General features: G+C 40.8%; 1 protein-coding gene and 1 long non-coding RNA gene across 5 annotated transcripts in view; one reads left to right on the top strand and one right to left on the bottom strand.

The window, feature by feature from the left end:
* Nucleotides 1-1,760: 1,760 nt before the first annotated feature.
* LOC118422393 lies at nucleotides 1,761-4,064 on the bottom strand. Its single transcript, XR_004831888.1, has 3 exons — nucleotides 3,946-4,064; nucleotides 2,563-2,645; nucleotides 1,761-2,315 (listed from the first exon to the last, which is right to left on the bottom strand). It is a non-coding gene; the product is annotated as an uncharacterized LOC118422393 (long non-coding RNA).
* Nucleotides 4,065-5,001: 937 nt separating this feature from the next.
* The window catches only part of LOC118422684 (leucine-rich repeat serine/threonine-protein kinase 1-like), a 32,513-nt gene continuing 16,681 nt past the window's right edge, over nucleotides 5,002-20,833 (top strand). For 2 of the 4 annotated variants that reach the window (XR_004831948.1, XM_035830377.1), the window contains exons 1-22: nucleotides 5,002-5,142; nucleotides 5,829-6,039; nucleotides 6,516-6,556; nucleotides 6,860-7,025; nucleotides 7,191-7,226; nucleotides 7,493-7,607; nucleotides 8,251-8,395; nucleotides 8,783-8,893; nucleotides 9,285-11,188; nucleotides 11,757-11,826; nucleotides 11,995-12,099; nucleotides 12,849-13,027; nucleotides 13,604-13,744; nucleotides 14,192-14,312; nucleotides 15,321-15,491; nucleotides 15,886-16,008; nucleotides 16,472-16,718; nucleotides 17,185-17,190; nucleotides 17,335-17,467; nucleotides 17,857-17,951; nucleotides 18,269-18,391; nucleotides 18,789-18,988. Coding sequence is in view for 3 of the 4 variants with exons in the window: in XM_035830377.1 (XP_035686270.1) it covers nucleotides 5,838-6,039; nucleotides 6,516-6,556; nucleotides 6,860-7,025; nucleotides 7,191-7,226; nucleotides 7,493-7,607; nucleotides 8,251-8,395; nucleotides 8,783-8,893; nucleotides 9,285-11,188; nucleotides 11,757-11,826; nucleotides 11,995-12,099; nucleotides 12,849-13,027; nucleotides 13,604-13,744; nucleotides 14,192-14,312; nucleotides 15,321-15,491; nucleotides 15,886-16,008; nucleotides 16,472-16,718; nucleotides 17,185-17,190; nucleotides 17,335-17,467; nucleotides 17,857-17,951; nucleotides 18,269-18,391; nucleotides 18,789-18,988 (4,434 nt within the window). In the remaining variant the exon portion in view is untranslated. Of the gene's footprint in view, nucleotides 5,143-5,828; nucleotides 6,040-6,515; nucleotides 6,557-6,859; nucleotides 7,026-7,190; nucleotides 7,227-7,492; nucleotides 7,608-8,250; nucleotides 8,396-8,782; nucleotides 8,894-9,284; nucleotides 11,189-11,756; nucleotides 11,932-11,994; nucleotides 12,100-12,848; nucleotides 13,028-13,603; nucleotides 13,745-14,191; nucleotides 14,313-15,320; nucleotides 15,492-15,885; nucleotides 16,009-16,471; nucleotides 16,719-17,184; nucleotides 17,191-17,334; nucleotides 17,468-17,856; nucleotides 17,952-18,268; nucleotides 18,392-18,788; nucleotides 18,989-20,833 lie in introns of all 4 variants that reach the window. The other 2 variants (XM_035830379.1, XM_035830378.1) reach the window with 2 other exon arrangements.

Genomic DNA, 20,833 nt, shown 5'->3' with positions numbered 1-20,833 from the left:
ACGCGAATAACTCGCCTATAACAAGAGCTATCAAAAAACGGATTGTAGTGTTCAACTCCCCACAAAGAGACCTTTCCAATGATACCATAGTTTGCCAATTTCTGACACTTTTTAAAAATCAACATTTTAAGTTGAGGTTAGATGTGGTTAACTTGCTTGAAATTGTACGTTTCAATTCCGTGATGAACTGCAAGAAAAGACGAAATGTCGATTACAAAGTGCAGAATTCTCCGTGTCTCGAAAATGTTGGGAACTAAATGCATGATCACTATACACGCTCGAAAACTGTACGTTTGAAATTCTGCGAAAATCTCCAGAAGAAAAGCCGGAATGTCGATCACAATCCCAAATTCCTGCAGCTGGTGCTTCGAACATTGCGGGATCCAAATGTATGTTCGCTTCAAATGCAAGCTCGATCGCGAAAATGCCCCCAAAACTGTACGCTTCAAATTCGCGAAAATCTCTAGAAAAGACGGAACGTCGATCAAAATATGTGGAAATTTCTAGAGCCTCGAAAAGTGCGGGATCTAAATGTATGTTCACTTGAAATGCAAGCTCGACCGTGACAATGCTCGAAAATTGTAAGTTTCAAATTCAAATAGGCTTGAAAATACCGCGAAAATCTCGTGATCGGGAAAAGATCGGATGCAGATCAAAATGTAAAGACGACCGCCGGTGCCTCGACAATGGCGCGTATCCAAATATACCATCGCTCCAAATAACAATCTCGAAAAGGCTTGAAAATATCGCGAAAATCTCGTGATGAGGAAAAGATCGGGTTCAGATCAAAATGTGAAAATGCCCGGTGCCCCAAAGATGACGCGGATCCAAATATACCATCGCTCCAAATGACACACAAGGTCGGAAAGGCGTGACAATACCGCGAAAATCGTGATCAGGAAAAGGTCGGATGCAGATCAAAATGTGAACATGACCGGTGCCTCGAAAATGGCGCGAATCCAAATATACCATCCCTCCAAATGACGATCTCGAAAAGGATGGAAAATACCGCGAAAATCTCGTGATGAGGAAAAGATCGGAGGCAGATCAAAATGTGAACATGACCGGTGCCTCGAAAATGGCGCGTATCCAGATATACCATCGCTCCAAATGACACGCAAGCTCGAAAAGGCTTGAAAATACCGCGAAAATCTCTTGATCAGGAAAAGATCAGGTGCAGATCAAAATGTGAACATGACCGGTGCCTCGAAAATGGCGCGTATCCAAATATACCATCGCTCCAAATAACACAATCTCGAAAAGGCTTGAAAATACCGCGAAAATCTCTTGATCAGGAAAAGATCAAGTGCAAATCAAAATGTGAAAATGACCGGTGCCTCAAAAATGGCGCGTATCCAAATATACATCGCTCCAAATGACGATCTCGAAAAGGTTTGAAAATACAGCGAACATCTCGTGATGAGGAAAAGATCGGGTTCAGATCAAAATGTGAAAATGCCCGGTGCCCCAAAGATGACGCGGATCCAAATATACCATCGCTCCAAATGACACACAAGGTCGGAAAGGCGTGACAATACCGCGAAAATCGTGATCAGGAAAAGGTCGGATGCAGATCAAAATGTGAACATGACCGGTGCCTTGAAAATGGCGCGAATCCAAATATACCATCGCTCCAAATGACATAAGCTCGAAATTGCTTGAAAATATCGCGAACAACTCGTGATGAGGAAAAGATCGGGTTCAGATCAAAATGTGAAAATGCCCGGTGCCCCAAAGATGACGCGGATCCAAATATCGCTCCAAATGACACACAAGGTCGGAAAGGCTTGAAAATACCGCGAAAATATCGTGATCAGGAAAAGATCGGATGCAGATCAAAATGTGAACATGACCGGTGCCTCGAAAATGGCGCGTATCCAAATATATCATCGCTCCAAATGACACACAAGCTCAAAAAGGCTGAAAATACCACGAAGACCTCTTGATCAGGAAAAGATCGGATGAAGATCAAAATGTGAACATGACCGATGCCTCGAAAATGGCACGTATCCAAATATACCATCGCTCCAAATGACACGCAAGCTCGAAAAGGCTTGAAAATACCGAGAAAATATCTTGATCAGGAAAAGATCAGGTGCAGATCAAATGTTAAAATGACCGATGCCTCGAAAATGGCGCGTATCCAAATGCACGCTCGCTCCAGATGAAACGCAGTGTCGAAAGCGCTGAATCGCATGCTTGCAAAAAGACAAAATAACTTGCCTGGTCAGACGGCGTCCATCCTTCCAGTTCAGATTCAGCCAGAGCGTGAATAGCATTGCCGCGGTGCCTTCTTCCACCACTGGGAGGCGCAGCTGTATGAAAAAAAAACAGTGTATATATACTACACACAAATGTGATGGAGGAAATGTATACGTACAGGAAATACAAACATGGTTAAAGTTGTCTGTACTTCTTCTGTTTATATACCAGAATGTGCTGATGCAATGAATAAGAGAAACAGGTATGGAATTGGTGCTTGAAATCATTCAAATTGGAAGTATAAGGCCAATATTTGATGTTCTGAAAATGTCTGCAATGTCTGTAAACTTGATAGCTTACGAGATATGGAACGTCGACGTCCGCTTGTCTTCTATTAGACTGTTTTGCAGTTTGCCGGTCTTCAGCCAGTCGGCGCTTTTGAGCTGCAAGTGGGAAAAACAGGTGTCATGAGGAATTTCAAGAAAAGGGATCTAAAGTCTAGATCAGCTGAGTACAAAGACTGAGTAAATGATATAAAAATGCAGAATGGGTGCTAGAAGATCTGGCAGACCTGGGCCGCTAAATGAACGACCGTTCAATTACTCCCCATTCACTGAGAAGGGAGCGTTGGGATAAGGCGGCGGGAACTGCAAATTCTACGGCAAACACAGGATCTATCGATACGTTGCGGACACGACGGTATTGGTACGCCATATCTTAAACAATAACCATGAAAATATGAAGTATAACAGACTAGAGACAAAGACTGTTTAAAAAAAACGCTATTAACGTGTTCAGCCAAAGCTGTAGCATGCAACAGGCCATTGGCGCATGGCGGGAAATGCAGTTAACCCGCAGCCGGGGACTGTGCATTTATTGCTGCGGACGGAGGGCTGGATACGGTAGTCACTTTTTTTTCTCACGTTTTACGATAAAAATCACACAAGACTGACAATTGCTAGATTCTGGAAGACATTTCACGATGGTTCTGTGGTACGCTTCTGAGAAAACTGACTTTTTTGGTCTAAATATGCTCAAACATTTAATTACGAACTTTTAGCGGGAAATACTGCATGAACAGCGGGCGGGAACTGTGCATTCATAATTCTGAGGAAACTTTCAGGAAAGAAATGCAGTTCTGACCTACAATTTCACTCGACATGTTGTGACGCATGCCATGGATCACAGTGCTTGTTTGTGATTGGATGGACCAAGGACGTTACATCTGATGTAACGTCCTTGGATGGACCCGCGCTTTTTATCTAATACAATTCTTGAGAGAAAATTGCTTAAACTTCCATAGAAACGTAAAAGTTGACTCAGTTTTGGTAGTCGTCAGTACTAGTCTCTACCAGACTCCGGATCGCTGGAAAATCGTAGAAATGGAACAAATAGAGAGGAATATAACCGGCCAGGGAACATTTCCCTGGCCGGTTATATTCCTCTGGCCGGCTTACTCCTCTATTTGTTCCATTTCTACGATTTTTCCAGCGATCCAGAGCAGAGTCTGGTAGAGACTACGTCAGTACCACGTGCACATTTATCAGCAAAATAATAATTGAGGGACTTGTACAGAATTACTGATAGGAAAGTTTCACACGCACACAAAGACGTTTCAGTAAAATCTTGCGGAAATATGATGAAAAAAGGAATCTTTATGTTATATAAGACGAGTTTTCTGCGGAAACTGTACAGGTTAACCTGTAGTGTTATTCTACCGCTAGGCGAGGAGAAAATTCTTACTTGATGTGCCGCCGATCGCGATCCAACCTTGCGCCGTCTGTAGGTTGTTTATCTGCCAAGATGCAGCCTGGTAATGCCTGGCGCAAAATGAACGGAATTTCAGATCACGCTTTTAGCTTGTGATTGGTCAATGGAAAAGGGTCGTTTGGACTGTAACATTTTGTTATTCGGTAAAAAAATAAGTGAGTGTTATGCTATTGTTAGAATTAGTCCACTCTGTGAAACATAAAAACAAATATAGTACATATATTGTATTATCTTTAAGGGTATAAAGACTTGTGGGGTCCGTTTCTTAATGTGTTTGTCAAATTAAACAAGACATTTCTAAAGAGCCACCTTCATGTTTAATGGTTATAGCGTGTACTGTTACATTTTCTTTTGGAGGGGTAATTAATCAAGAGATGAATTTGCTGCTAGCATGCTATCAAAACTCTGTAGGGATCTTTGCGCGCGGTTTGTATAACTTTCCTTGAGGAGAGAGTTCTTGAATACACGTTGCAGTTGTTCTGGCTAGATGTATGACTTGTATAAATTCAAAAGCTCTCCCCCATCCCTGCAGTAGTTGGTAGATCTTCGCTACGCAGGTGCAGTCCCAGAAACAGGAACATTCAGTGATTATACCACAGCTGGAAAAGGTTTTAATTATGCACCAATGAACGCTAAGACCCACCAGGACAAATATCAAGATAATCCATACGTCCTATTCTATATCCTGTTCATCCACAAATGCAAATATGCATACATACATTCTTGTAAACAAACATTCAAACGATAGCAAAAACCTAACCTCCTTGTTGGCAAGTACTAGTAATAATCACGTCAAAATTTCCCGCGCCAGGCTCGCCAATCACACCTCACGGAATATACTACTTTGTTTTGGGTAATTTCTACAATATTGCTACATTTTTACTACAAACAGGACACCAAATTAAGCCTTATTTTTTATTCAGTAAACATAACAACTGTTTTTCATTTATCAATCTATAGATTGTATTTTTTTCTGGCAGCGCTTTCTGTATAGATTAGGTAAATAAACGTTAGTAGACATCGAATTCCAATGGTTTATTCCAAAGGTCCAAAATGGCGGAACAACATTACGACAGAGCCAAGTTTACACCAATCTGCTACAGAAAATGTCACATTTCTCCGCGGTATGGGACGCACAGGATCTGATATCATGACAGGAGTATATTCAAGGTGACCCACTTTTATGTATCTCCTTTATATGCCTGCTAGATTTAAGATTAGTCCATAAAACCTGTTAGTGCTATGGGAAGGGCGGGTCCGAAATTTTGTACCGGTGGGACTACTATGACGAAATCATTTCACAGGTATGGTGATTTTGTGAACTGCAAGGAACAGCCAAATGGAAATGTTTAAAAAAGGCTGCAGAAATCTCTTACTTAGATTAAAGACCACAGTATGGACAATCATGCATACGAATACACGAGCTATTAAAAATAGCCTGCCCCCCTCCCCCATAATCAGTACGTTATGCATGCACTGTATAGATTGAAAATAATGTCTCTAGAATCCATAACACCACCTTTCCATAATGGGCTGTCATCGGAGAGACCAAATATTTGACAGATTGATCAACAATATTCATAGATAATTTTTATTCAGTTAAATTTATATCATGCCTTTTGTATCATATTGATTGATATTCCAAAATAAAATCTAGGGTCACTCAAGTCAATTTTGCTGTCTCAAATTATGGTTGGCTTTTTAATGTCTGTTATGTCATGCTATCAGTGACCTGTACCTAGCCCTTCGAGGCAATAATGTACAATAAAGGTCTTTCATTCGTTTATCGCTGTCTAGTACTAGTGTGTAGGGTGCCAATAAATTACAACATGTTGATCTCTATACCGATTATATAGTGCCACATAATGACAGACTTTGAGGAAGACTACCCTGGACAGCTGCTCCACCAGGCTGCCTTCTATGATAATGTGGAGCTGTTACAGGAACTGCTGGCCAGCTCGGAGAGGTCTCACATCAACGCAGCCAACAGCTCAGGACAGACAGCCCTGCACTCAGCTGTGGCTGGGGACAGCAGGGAGAGTCTACAGATGTTACTACAGGCTGGAGGTGGGAGGAACATAGTACTTAGTCTTTGTTGCAGACTTTTAGCAGTGCTGGTTTTTATTTTATTTTCATTTTTTTTGAGGGGTGTGTGTGCTGAGACTCCCTCTCTCAGCATTAGAAAGCCTTAGCCCATGTTGAAAATCATACGAATTTGGTAGTGGAGAAAAAAGCTAGCATTGCATGGGTTTAGTTACAATGTGTAACGGTACGTGGTAGTCAAGTTTGACTTAAGTGAGGGAATCTACTTTCTTTAATTGATTAACGTTATATAAATAAACAGGATATAAGCTATCTCACTTGTCAAAACTATTGATTAGCACATGCAAAATTTGTTATACTGTTGTCAATGACTGATGACCTAAGATCAGTGGGACAAAGATGCTTCATTGTTACTGGCTGACAGTGATAGTGATACATGCAGGATACTACTAGCCTAAATTGCTCATGCTTGGGTTTCATTCTGTAAGTTTGTGTTTCAGCTGATCCAGGCATTGCCTCTGGCATGAGGGACAACTGTAGGGTAAGTAATACAGTGTATACTTTAAGCATTTTATGTTCTTGCAGTTTACAACACTGGGAAAATCTAAGGAAGACATAGCCAAAAGCCAGCATTTATTCTTTAAAAGATGTACCATTTACAACATTCAACTTGCACTTAGTGTACATATATGCAACATAGAAAATTGTCGCTAACTTAATTCCAGCATAAGACACTGGGTTGATGAACAAGTTTCTGTGGAAAGCTTGACAAGTTAAAAAAGATATAGACATACACATAGTGTTAAGATGATTAAATGATGGAGTGTTATACCCATCCATACAGACCCCCCTACACCAGGCAGTGGCCCACAGTAAGGTAGAGTGTGTGAAAGTGTTGGTGGATGGAGGGGCGTCTCTGGAAGTCAAGGATGGTGAGGGGAAGACTGCTTATCACCTGGCAATGGCACTGGGGAACAGGAAAATACTGGATATACTACAGATGGAGAAAGGTTAGTGTTTTTGTATTGAGTGTTATGTCAAACTTTGCAAAGGTAAAAGTTGTACATGTTATTGTAAGCTACCAGTAAGTTTCAGTTAACCCAGCTATGCAGCATTCTAACATTTCACTTTTTTTACATGGTCTTATAACATATCTTTGTTGATTTCTATTTCAGAGGCACAAAGAAAGATAAAGGAAATCATCACAGCAGGTATGTTTTGGTTATACTTCTTACTCAACAGCAGTCTTCATAATAATGTTCTTTTCCCACTGTCCTGTAGTTGAAGAGTGAAGTGCAAATGTATACTTTATCTACTTGCTTGGGAAGAATGTAAGTATTTTTGTTCAGCACTGCAACTAAAGACCTATGTGTACCCAATAGTGCAAAACAGAAAACCACTGAACATACAATTTAATGCAATTTATCAAAGTAAAAGCATAGGTAACTACATTTGTAGATATGTTTTCCGACTACAGATCTGTACCAGGCATGTGTGGATGGTAGAGCAGACAAGGCTGCTGAACTCATCTTACAACTAGACAAAGAAGTCATCAATGCTGCATACAATGGTGGCAGCACCCTCCTATACAGGTCAGTTCAGAAATATCCACAAAATATTACAGAGCTGATACATTCACGACTGTGTAAGTTGAACTCCATGTGTTTGTACAATCAGTGACAAAAGTTCATGTAACCAACTATGAAATCAATTACGTAAAATGGCATGTTTATCAAATGTTTTGTGGCTACTATAATGGTACATATCACACATAGACATTAAAGCTGACACTGTGGCCAATGTTGTAATGTTGGTATAGGTCTCACACCACTATAAACACAGCATATAAATCAGGTGTATATGTTAATAGTGAACATGTATTGTATCTGATACAGGGCCTTGCAGCTAGGGCACGAGTCTGTAGTACAGCTTCTGTTGGATAGTGGAGCTGGTACAGTGCCTAACGTTGGTACAGGACTCACACCTGTACATACACACAGTGTGTGTATTACTCACTGGTGGATAACACCTCTGTACATGTATCTGATACAGCCATTTATTACAGGGCCTCTCAGCTAGGGCATGAGGCTGTAGTACAACTCCTGTTGGATAGTGGAGCTGGTACAGTACCTAATGTTGGTACAGGACTCACACCTGTACATACACACAGTGTGTGTATTACTCACTGGTGGATAACACCTCTGTACATGTATCTGATACAGCCATTTATTACAGGGCCTCTCAGCTAGGGCATGAGGCTGTAGTACAACTCCTGTTGGACAGTGGAGCTGGTACAGTACCTAACGTTGGTACAGGACTGACACCACTACATGCAGCATGCTGGACTGGCCAGGTCAACATAGCAACACTACTGCTACAGGTCAGGAGTGTGTTTCTAAAAAAGTCTTCACTAAAACAAAAATGGTTGTGTTACTGCTACCCATTTGCCTGAATGTCTCAAGTTATAAGATCTGAGTCTGAGACTCCTCAACATTTTTCTCAGGTTTGATGATCTTTTTCTTTCCCTTGGGCAATTATGATGTAGTGAAGTCACTGAAGGTACCTTGTGTATTTCTAGACTAGAGACACTGAAATATAAATGTCACAATGCTTTTGTTTATGGTCAGTATCACAAAATGGTCACAATAATTATTCTTTAGATATTGTAATTTGTATGATACCAAAACTGTTTTAAAGTAGTGCATACTTTTGCTGATATAAACAGTATAATAAGTTACATGTTTTTGTACATATTATTCATGTGCAGCACCTGCCCCAGTTTGCTGGGATGGATTCCATCCAGTCCCTCCAGCTGCCCATCCATGTGGCAGCCTCACAGGGGCACCTGGGCATCGTCAACGTACTGCTGAACATGCTGGTAGGGTAGAAGTGTTACGTGGAAATACAGGGCATCAAAATGTATCTCAAACAAAAAAGACATACTAATCAATTGGGTGATTTTGTTTATCCTGACTGCTGTTTTACACTCCTGGTATCATACATTGTGCTGAATACTTTGCATCTGATAGTGAATAGAACACCCCTAAGAACAATGTAGCTGTATATAGTGTTATTCAAGTTATTGATGTATCAAGTCTAGTTGGAAGGACTTGTAGATATTCCAACAAGCAGAGTTGTCTATGAAATGCTGAGCACTGCTTTTATGGGGGGAGTCGTATTTAGTGATTTAATTTTTAAATAAATGATAATTTGAAGAAAATTGGCTAAGTATGAATGCTATTGTTACAACTACTTCTCTGTTTTTGCAGGATCCTGTTGGTTCTGACACTCAAAGCAATCCAAACTCTGCTGCATTTGACATCAATGCCCTGGACCTAAACTGGCACTCTTCCTTACACCTGGCTGTACTAGAGGATAAAGTCTCGGTAGTAGAGGCATTGTTGCAGTGGTCAGCTAGAACTAACACAACCAGTGCTACAGAGAGTAACCCTGTAAGTCCACGCAGTCCGCTAGAAGATTCAGGACAACGCATCACCGTAGACACATACTCTGTCCTAGGTAGAACTCCGCTTCACGACGCGGTGAAAAACGGAGAGGTTGCAATCACAACACTACTACTCCAACATGGCGCAAACCCTGACCTACCGGCAAAGGTACCCACCGGGTCCTCTCCATACAACAGTTTAGACTCAAACAGTTCTTTTGAAGGGACGTCTGCAAATATGACAGCACTAACAGAAGCTGCCTCTTGTGGAAACAAAGACATTGTAGTCACTCTCTTGAAGTATGGTGCCAAAGACATGAGAGATGCTGCTTTGCAGTCTGCATTGACTAACGGCCACACAGATATTGCAGGCTTACTGCTATCCTGTTCAGGAGTAGCCATAGACTTGGAGAGCAAGTTGAACAGAAGGTTACAGCTCTTCCTCGAGAGATCATGCAGTGTTGAGGAGGACAATGTAAAAAGCATGGACAGTGTTACAACTCTTTTGAGTAGTGATGGCACCATGGCCTCTGGGAACCTAGGTACAGGCATAGGCACTCTCGCTAGAACTTCCACCAGAAACAAGGCAGTGCGGGTAAACTGGTGCTGGAGAAATCTAAGGAAGCTGAACGTAGAGTGGTTCATAGAGGCCTGCGTTCACCTCAACCACACACTGGTGCCATCAAAGTCAGCCCTGGTGTGTATCACAAGAATCGACGTGTCAGACAACCAAATTGTGCAGTTGCCAAAAGAGATATTTGTGGACATGGACTCCTTACAACAGCTCAACTCCTGTAACAACTGTATCTCCAGCCTGCCTGAGTTTAAGGACGACGACACCTTCAACAGCCCCTCTTTGAAAGAAGTCGACATATCCGGGAACAGGCTTAGTGTCATACCCACCTGGATTTTCCAGCTTCCTGCACTGGAAATCCTAAATCTATCCAACAACAGGCTAAAGACAGTCCCATTCAGCATGTGGACAGCTCAGAAACTGACCTACCTAGACATATCGGTGAACTTGCTGGATGATGTTCCAAGCAGACCAGATTCAAAAAGCGAATGCATTGTCCAGACTACTTCGGGCAATGAGGAAGACAGACAACGAACAGAGACAAACTCCAGCAAGGAATCCAACGAAAGCTTCCACACCCCTAATGGGTCTTATGAGGACAAAGAACCAGAGGCAGAGACGTCACCTTCACAACGACGTGAGTCAACAACAAACAACGTAGTCCAACCCTGGCGACCGACAAACCCAAACTGCAGGAGACGGAAGCTTGACAGGATCAACATCTGGGAGAAGGATGTGGCAACTAGCATCCTCACAGAAGAGTTTGCCTCAGAAGCAGATGAAGACTCCTCCTCCACATCTGCCCTGGATTTCCTGAACCTTGCCTGGAACAAGTTGACTTCAGTACCTACTGGTCTACCATGTCTGGCACCAAGGTTATCAAAGCTAGACCTCTCTCACAACATCATCAGTGATGTAGGTCCACCCAACACGTACCCCAAAGGTTTGACCAAACTCCTGCTGCAGTACAACAAGATAGAAGACAGTAAGAGGTACTCCAGGCAGGACTCTGAGAGTTGTTGCTACAGCCCCTATGCTTCGAGCTTGAGGAACTCTGCCAGTGGTGCCTCCATTGGAGATATGAGGATCAGCAGATCAGAGTCTGTGTTGTCCCAGATCTCCTTCCTCAGCCTCCTGTCCTTGTGTCATCACAGGTAAAGAAATGTTTTTGTCCTGTATTTTTTATTCATACTTGTATTGTAAGTTGTAAACAAATCCCTTAGCTTTCAGTAAATATGTCACTTTTTATGCCCTTTTCTGTTACAAATATTGGTTGAGGAAGGAAGAAACAGTTATTATTCTTTGTCACATCTTAGTAGATTTTTGAATGGGAGACTTAATTATGCTTCAAGCAGGGCATACATTTTGAACTTAACAAGCGCAAGTTATCTTAGGTGGGTGATACCTTTTAATGCCTACTAACATAACTCTACCAGGTCGCATATATCCACCACCCTGAAAATATGTATCAAAACAGATCTCCAATACGATGTCCCCCAGTATAATACCGGGTACACTCCTGTATGTCTAAATTGTGCATGGGGGTACTGCACTAGAGTAGAGAGAGCTCTCAAACACATAATTTTTTCACACAGTGACAGATGTATAGATATATAGATATATAAATATATATTTAACCAAGCAAACAAATTTTAATACTAATACTATATAGAGATTTTATTGAAATACATTTAAGTTCTTAATATTTGACCACACTTACAGGAGACACAGTATCCTGCCCAGCCTGAAGATTCTGGACCTGTCGGATAACCAGATAGAGAGTCTGGACCTGGTGTACAGTCTGGAGGAGTCCCGGCCATCCAGTCTGTCTGATGGTGCAGAGGTGGCAAACTTGAGTAGTAAACCTCACAGTACTGGAGATCCAGCTCACCGCAAGGTTAGTGCAAGATTAGGCCTAGGTAAGATAAGCTAAGATAACCAGATAGAGAGTCTGGACCTGGTGTACAGTCTGGAGGAGTCCCGGCCCTCCAGTCTGTCTGATGGTGCAGAGGTGGCAAACTTGAGTAGTAAACCTCACAGTACTGGAGATCCAGCTCACCGCAAGGTTAGTGCAAGATTAGGCCTAGGTAAGATAAGCTTAGATAACCAGATAGAGAGTCTGGACCTGGTGTACAGTCTGGAGGAGTCCCGACCCTCCAGTCTGTCTGATGGAGCAGAGGTGGCAAACTTGAGTAGTAAATCTCACAGTGCTGGAGATCCAGCCCACTGCAAGGTTAGTAGGAGATTAGATATAGGCCTTGGTAAGATAACCTAAGATAGTCTGGACCAGGTGTAGTCTGGGGGAGCATCGTGAAATCTCATCAATTCATCTCATTATCTTGTCATAACTTAAGCAAGCCAAGCTTAAGCAATTCGAATGATAATTTATTGTTAATCCTACTTGAAAAATTGGGTACTAAGTATGTGATTTGTGAGAATGGATAGTAGTTGTAGTGTTTTCATTGATATATGTGTGGTTCATTGTCTTGAATGTTGAATCCGATCAGCAAAATAGGTAGTACTAGATTCTGGCACAACATTTTACACTGATGTCAAAATGTGAGTCAACAACTAAATCTTCCCCAGGAGGGAACTAGATGTATTCACTGATTTGCAAAGCTACTAGTATTAGTACTGTTAATATTCAGAAATATTTTAACAGATTTTGCCAGACCAAGTGTCGACAAAATTTGTAGATGAAAGTGCAGTATCTCCAGTCTAACTACAACATTCCAGAATATGAAGCAAAAGCTGAAGCCTTTTGTATCAGATTCAATTTCCACTATTTTAATGTTGAGCCTTTTGTTTGCTCAGAGGAAGAGAGTATCTGATTCATCCACCTCTTCCATGGACCAGCTGACCAACCTGCACCCCCTGTACCCCAAACTGTCCACCCTGAACATCAGTAACAACAAGATCAAGGTCATCCCAGCTGACATGGGGCTGTACCAGGACCTCACCATGCTGTATGTCAGTGACAACAAAGATGTCAGGTAGGAATTTGTTGGTTACGTTTTGTTTTTCTATTGTGGACGTTCCATTACCAATGTTTAGTTCTACAGCATTCTAATATGGTTTGGTTACATTTGTTGTGTGATCGGCATGAGATATCCAACTGAAAGCAGTGACAACAAAGATGTCAAGTGGGAATTTGTCGGTAAAGTGTTCCTTTTGATTGCTGAATGTACCACTACCAAATGTATAGTTGTACAGCATTCTAAGGGTTGGGTCATATTTGTCAAATGATGGGTGTGTGATCCCAAACTGAGAGCATATTTGAGATAGTCCTGCAATTATTGAATGTACAGAATTCAGTTGAAAATCCTTTCTGGTGGTTGGTTCTGTCAAGGCCTTCTTTAAAGTCATGTGACATCAGCATCATATGACATCAGAATCATACAACATTGTAGGAGGAATGTGGCCACTCCATAACTTTAAATTTATCTTTGACGTCTTATAAAGATTTTTTCAGAATTCCTTTACAGACCAGTACAGCGAGTAGAGGATTGCTGTAATGTAATCCTTTCTGTACAAAAAATTAATACTTTTAGCCATTTTGATATGTACAGAACCCTACCCATGGAGCTAGGGAAGCTGGAGAAGCTGTGGGACTTCAGAGCTAATGGAGTAGAACTGGAGGAACCTCTGCAGGGTCTGCAGCTCAGGTCTACCAGGCACCTCATCGGGTACCTCAGGTCCATCCTCGATCAGTAAGTATGGCTGCATGGTCCTGGTAGTATTTGCCTTCTTCTCATCTTTCTCTCAGCTTTTTCTATCCTTTTCCTTTCTTCCTTCCTTTCATCCTAACATTTTATCATTTTTTTGCCAAAAAGCAGTTACTCATATGATTTTGGAAACTGCTTCAGTAACTGCTTTTTGGTGTATCTTATTACCTGGATGTCTAACCTTCATCATCATTTTTTTTTTTTTTGCATTCTGTATTTTTCATTTTGTTTTCCATCTCCTCTATTCAGTATTATCTCTCTTCCTTTCAATTTCCTCATCTTTCTTTTAGTCTTTATAATTTGCTATTTACAGTGCTTTCATAAATAGTAATAAAAGCTGAATTTCTCCCTATCTTTCCCACATTGATAATACTCACTTACTGCTAATTATTGAATGAAGATCTGTTTGAAATTCTGTGCCCCCCTCCCCAGGTCCAGACCCTACTGCAGGATGAAGCTGATGTTGGTGGGACTGCAGGGTGTGGGGAAAACCTCCCTGCTGCATGAGATGAGAAGGGAGGGGACTGGATCGTACCAAGAAGTTGCAATTAAGGTGAGGGAGTGTCAAATGATGACCATTATTTTTGTGGGTCAGCTGTTACCAGTGCAAGCTGCCTAGGCTGAACCATGTAATGAGTTGTGTCATCGTCAATAAAGATAGAAAGAATAATGAAAACTTAGCGATAATTCTGATCTTCAGCTAGAACAAACCCTGGTTTGTCCTTGGTGCTGATCTGTTATCACCTACCCTTCCCACCCCTAATATAAGAACATGGATTTGCCATTGGTGCTAAAATATGCTATCACCTACACTCCCCACCCCTAAGAAGAACATGTATTTGTCCTTGGTGCTGATCTCTAATCACCTACCCTACCCTACCCTGCCCACCCCTAGTCAGTACATGGTTGTGTCCTTGGTGCTGATCTGTCACTATTTATCCTGCCCTAAAGGGGAGGGAGTTCTCTTCCGGAGCTGCGCAGAAAGTGCCCGGTGCCTACCCTTAGGCTCTTCATTGATAATAATTTTTTTCCATGGGCAAATTTTGATCACAAAGGTCGAGATTTCTGCAAGAGGGACTGAAGCATGTATATTTTTAAAATCTTGCCAAAAATTGTGACCTTTGGCATGCTTTGACCTGTGGGTCACCTTCATATTCAATTGGGAGACATGGACTGATCCATTAGGAGAGGGGGTGAAATCCTGACATCATGACAATCATCTGGCTGTAGCTCGTTAAAATGCCGGAGTTGAACTCGGGCTTTTTCAACCAAAACAAACCTGACAAATCCAGCTTTGCAGTGGGGGTAAAAACTTGAGGTTTGAAATGTGGGTAAATGTGTTTTTAAGTGATTGTTTGGCATGGCTTAACCATGTAGGGAATGGGCAATTCGGTTTAGCAGCCCCTCCCCTAAACACTTTGGTTTGATATAAGTGTTAGTGCATTCTTATTTTACAGTTATTGTAGCCTCATCCAAGTGTTGTATGTTATTCCATTGGTTATGTACACTGAAGTTTAGAATAAAACTGAAAATTTGAAGTTTCTTGTCCATCTAATCCCAGGGCTGGGCCAGCAGAATGGGTTACTTCCGGAATGACCAGAAGACGAGGAAGGGTCAGAACATCTCGACTGTGGGAGTGGACGTGGGAGACTGGACATACGTGAAGAGGGTGAAGAAGAAACCCTGTGAACTGGGGGAGGTCACCTTCAGCACATGGGATTTTGGAGGACAGGTCAGGGTCCTTTGCATTATGTGACTTTAAAACAATTCAAGAGTTATAAGGTACTTGGATCCATAAGTGAAATGACTTCATGAAATATGAATATTTAGACAATAACACTCTCAATCTCTCAATGACAACAACACAACTACATGGTGAGAAATGACACAAACAATTTATACTTATTGAATAAGTGTGGACCTGTATGGACTAACATTTGCTTTCATTTTCTGAATGCATGTACATGTACTTGCTTGACTGCATGTGCATGCTGCAGCAACCTGTCTTGTGTGTTGTAGAGGACAGTACTATCATTTAGAGGATTAAAGGCCTTGAAATAGACAATGTTGTTCCGTGATTTATGTGAAATAACATTGTATTTTTTATGCACAATTTGTTTCTCCAGAGAGAGTACTATGCGACCCACCAGTACTTCCTGTCCAAACGTTCCCTGTACCTGGCCTGCTGGAAGATCACAGATGGGGAGAAGGGTATTGAGGACTTACAACAGTGGCTTATCAACATACAGGTGAGTTTAGTCTCCCACAAAATAGAACCCTGTATTATGAAGCTATGCAAGTCAAAAGTATCTGTTGATAGGTTTCAATAAGATTTTTGATGCTCTGGCTTTGTGAGTATTCATTGTACATTGTGCAGATGTAGATATTTTTGTAGTGTCTCTTGAGGTTCCGCTAAGTTTGTATTTTTTTTAGCAATATTGGACTACCACTGTAAAAAGTCATCAGTTCTGTTAATAAGTTAAATAGTATTCTGATGCTCTGGCTTTGTGGGTATACATTCTACATGCATACTTAGCAGATGTAGATATTGAAGCAGTGTCGCTTGAGGTTCTTCTAAGATTGTATTTTTTTAGCAATATTGGACTGTAAGAGCCTTTTCTATCTAGCAATAGTTAAAGATCAGACAGCTTATATTCGGAGATACAAGAAGGCTCAAAACTGAAGTGAATGTACAATGATGGTTATCTGCAGGCCCGAGCCCCAGACTCCCCTGTCATCATTGTGGGTACCCACTATGACGAGTTTAAGAAGTACCCGCCGTCCTTTCTGCCGGAGCTGAGAGAGATGATTGACAGCAGGTTCATCAACCTGCCTGAGCCTCACCTCCACGGCCTGCCGAGGGTCAAAGGTCAGCTGGAGGTCAGCTGTAAGAACCACCACAACATCCGGGAGCTGTGTGACCTCATCTACGACACTGTCTTCCAGCTCAAAGTCAGGGGTAGGGCTGGGCATTTCATTTACAGCTGCATAGATTTTCAATGGTATTTTGTTGTTTTCAAGGGTTTTGATTCAGGTTTTATAAGTTTTGTGCAAATTTTATATTTTATATTTTAGATCTCAAAACAAGTTGGCTGCTTTTTTCATACACAATTTCTTTCACTTCTACTTCACCTTTAATGATGATCTGTCCTTGTTTCTTCCAGCTGACAAATACATAACTTCTTACCACATTTAGAAAGAACAACACACTTATTCGAAGATATATGTAGGCACAGAGTATTTTAATCCTATCAGAATAGGAAGTGAAGCAATATTTTTCAAAAGGTATCTCCAAGTAATTGTCTGCCCTTTGCACCAATAATAATTGCATGAAATCATGTGTCACAACTTTGTCAAGTTCTCACTATTCTCTTTTTCTACTCTCCTTGCCACTGTCTACCTACATTGTATCTGTATGAGCACAGATAAAGGTGAGTCGGGTGTGAAGTCCCTTAGTGTATACTTAAATATGTCTAGGTACATGTAAATGCTTTTGAGTATTGAAAAGAGTGATGTGATGCAGTTCTCTTTTATATTGCAAGATGGCGCTTGTGAACAGTCAGTTTTTCTTTCAGGCGGTACTGGCCAGCTGCTGTTAAAGCAGCCCATCCCTGCCACCTACCTGGCCCTACAGAAGACTGTAGCAAGGATAGCAGCCCAGAGGAAGAAAGAAGGGAAACACCCTGTGCTAGTGGGAGATCAGTACAAGTAGGGACTCTTTTCTATTAATTTTAGGATGCACAATGAAGATTTCAAAACAAACTTGGTCAATTTCAGTTACTACTTGCTTCCAAATATCTATTCATGAACTCTTCTTTCATTACTTTATAGCCTCAGGCCTCTTAAATTGTTGCTAACATTACAGCTCTATAAAGTAAAGTGCCTAGTACTGTAAATACCTTTAAGTTTACTGTGATTTGCTTTTACAGCAAGGAAAAATGTAGCATTTATAATATAACACTGTAGTGACATGCTTACATTATTGGAAACACTGATGGTTTCAAGTTGTGAAAAATGGCAAACCACTGCAAAAATGTTAAGAATTATTATTATAATAGTATTATGATCGGAATAACAACTTCTGTTTCCATCTGTAGGATCGAGGTGATGACTGAGATGATGAGGAAAGAGAACCTGTGCTTCAGAGATCACGAGGAGCTGAAACAGGCTACACAGTTCTTACATGAAAATGGTAGTGTTGATATACAATGTTTTTATTAGCGTCAAGTTTTCCTTGATGTTTTCCTTGGTGTTTTTTTAATACAAAAAGCCATTCTTGCAGTCATTATACATACACTGTAAATATGGATGTACACAAATTCTGTAAAACCATTGGAGATAATTTGAGATAATTAAGTTAGCCAATGCTGTCCTTTTGTTGACAGGCTGAATAAAAGTTTTCAAAGTTTTTCTGAGGAATGTTTATGGTGCAAAAGATGTCGGATAATGGAGGAACTTTCACATTCTACAGTTAGCCAACACAGTGTATCTTGGCTCCCATACTTCCAGGTGTCCTGCTCCACTATGAGGATGTAGCCCTGAAGGACCTGTACTTCCTGGACCCACAGTGGCTGTGTGACATGCTGGCTCATGTTGTCACCATCCCAGAGATCAACGGATATGTCAAGAATGGTAAACACAACTCTCTACATTGTGTATACTACTGAATGTGGTATCAAACTTACAATTAAGAGTTATTCATTTACATTTGCTTGTAAATATCAAACCTCATTCTTTCTTGGTGTATTTCATTGATATCAAACCTTCTTAATGTAGCCAAAAAGTAGGCTAAACTATTAAAATAGTTTACCCTTCTTTTGGGCTACATTACATAAACTATTGTATCTGTACTTCAGAAGAAAGAACAGTACCTGTATGATTGTATGATTCCTTAGAATGTTCAGACTCTGCAACTCTTCAATCTTTGTGATGGACATTTCAGTGTTACTATTTCATCATTGTAGCATGCAGATTGAAGACTCGGTGGGAAGCCTTAGCTGTTTTTTTCTCTATGTTTTCAAACTTCTAGGTATCCTGGAGACCAAATGCCTGGGTCTGATCTTCAAGTCAGCGTCCATCACCCCCCTGGACATCCGACAGTACATCGTGGACCTGCTGAATAAGTTTGAGGTGGCGCTGACCTGGGACAACAAGAACCTGCTCATCCCTTCCCTCCTGCCAACTGAAGACAACATCAAGAAACTCACTAAGGAAGGCAGAGAGGTCCAGGTAGAGGAATGAAGAAAAATTCATTTTTTTGTGTATTTGATTCTTTGTTTCTTTAAGTTCATTCGTTCTCAAAAATTTTTATAGTAAGAAAGTACTTAGCAATAAGTGAGCTTTATAACACCCAAAACACCATCAGCAACTGTCAGTACTTCCTCCAATCTGACTGTATTTATGTATTAAATCATATTTCATGGTAACGCTATTAACATACGTACGTCTCCATGCACATCTCTCTTTATTGGACAGATCTTGCAGGAAGTAAATCTGAACTAGAAAGGCCGACATTTGCTTGGGTGCAAATACAGCATATTTCAGCCATACCCATTCCCACGCAACATTGGACTGTTCCAAGTCACCCCTGCGCAAAAGTGCAATACTTGAACTGTAAGTTATCCCCAAAAGAGAACTAATATTGTGAATTGATTCCAGGTCAAATCAGAGCTTGCCCAATATGAACCGGGCCCACATGGAAGAATATAATCTTCCACAGGAGCGCCTATGCATAACTGATTGGCTTTTAGAATTGCGGCAGCTCCTATTTTTCCGAGAGTGAAAAAAAAACGCATCTTCCATTCAGAAGATTTTCATCATGAAATTACATGACGCCATCCAACAATTTCCACTTCGATAACTAGGTCTAAGTACCGTCATAATCTCCTTGTGATGTGGGTACATTTATTATTGCATTGAACTTTTTTTAATCAAATAGGGCATACGTTTTAATATGTGTACAATTCCTTCATACCAGTTAATTCATTCCACATGTATAATACTAGATTTTCTGTATCTAACAACTTCAGACTACCTAAACCTAAAACAAACAGTGGAAAACGTACCTTCTTGTACCGAGCAATTATGCTCTGGAACTCATTGCCATCTGACATTAAGTCACTGTGTACATTGTCCAGTTTCAAACAAGCCATCTCAAACATTGTCATCTAGACCTTTGACCTCTAGACACTGTGCTCTATTGCAAATACTTTGTGATTGTTGTATTTTTTTAAATGTATATATATATATGTATTCATGTTGATTGTCATGTTGATTCATGTTGATTGAACCTTGGAAGATTAGCCCGTAAGGGCTAAAAGGTTTCTTAATAAACAATAAATAAACAACAATAATTGCCAAGCAGGTGCAGGTGTTGTGTAGTAGGAGTGTGTTATTGTTGTTGTTTTTTTCAAGCTAAAAACTTCAATCTTCTTGTTTTGTATGAGCCATTACATAAACGGAGACGTCTCGAATTTTTACATGTCAAGAATTTTACCACCCTGTCGCTTCATTTCTTTTCTGAAAAATCCCAGGACCAACAAGTTAACATGATTTGGCTTTATCTATATATTTCATTTTCCTTCGAATTCTTTGTTAAGTATATGCCCTGCATACCACTGTTAAATTGTTTTACTTTGTATGCAATCAGCCATCGGACGTAATCTTGTCTGAGTGTTGTAATTTCCTGCTCGTAGCGTGCGAGACCTGGAGGATAGGAGTTTCTACCTTGTTCGGGGGTTTCTTTTCGGAGGTCAGTGGTGATACTCTGGTACTAAGAGTGTTTTATTGGGCTCAAACTCTGGCAGTTTAAAGTTACTTACAATTTGAATGTACAAAGTTTACGTCAAAAAAGAACAACAACAACACTAACGTTAGAAGTAACGTTACCTACATTTGTTTGGGAAAAAATACATGCATTCTCGCCACTGTCAAACTTACGTATCAAAACTAAACGCAAACTGTCCAATTTTCCCGCGTTGTCTGCCAAGTAACATTTTCTCGATTGTCTCAACTAACCCCCAAAGTCAAATCTGCCAAAAATGATTGATAGTGCCATGCGAAATGTTGGTAAAT

Source organism: Branchiostoma floridae, chromosome 9 (genome assembly GCF_000003815.2).
Source record: "Branchiostoma floridae strain S238N-H82 chromosome 9, Bfl_VNyyK, whole genome shotgun sequence".
Lineage (NCBI taxonomy): Eukaryota > Metazoa > Chordata > Leptocardii > Amphioxiformes > Branchiostomatidae > Branchiostoma > Branchiostoma floridae.
This window is presented reverse-complemented; position numbering and strand designations above follow the sequence as displayed.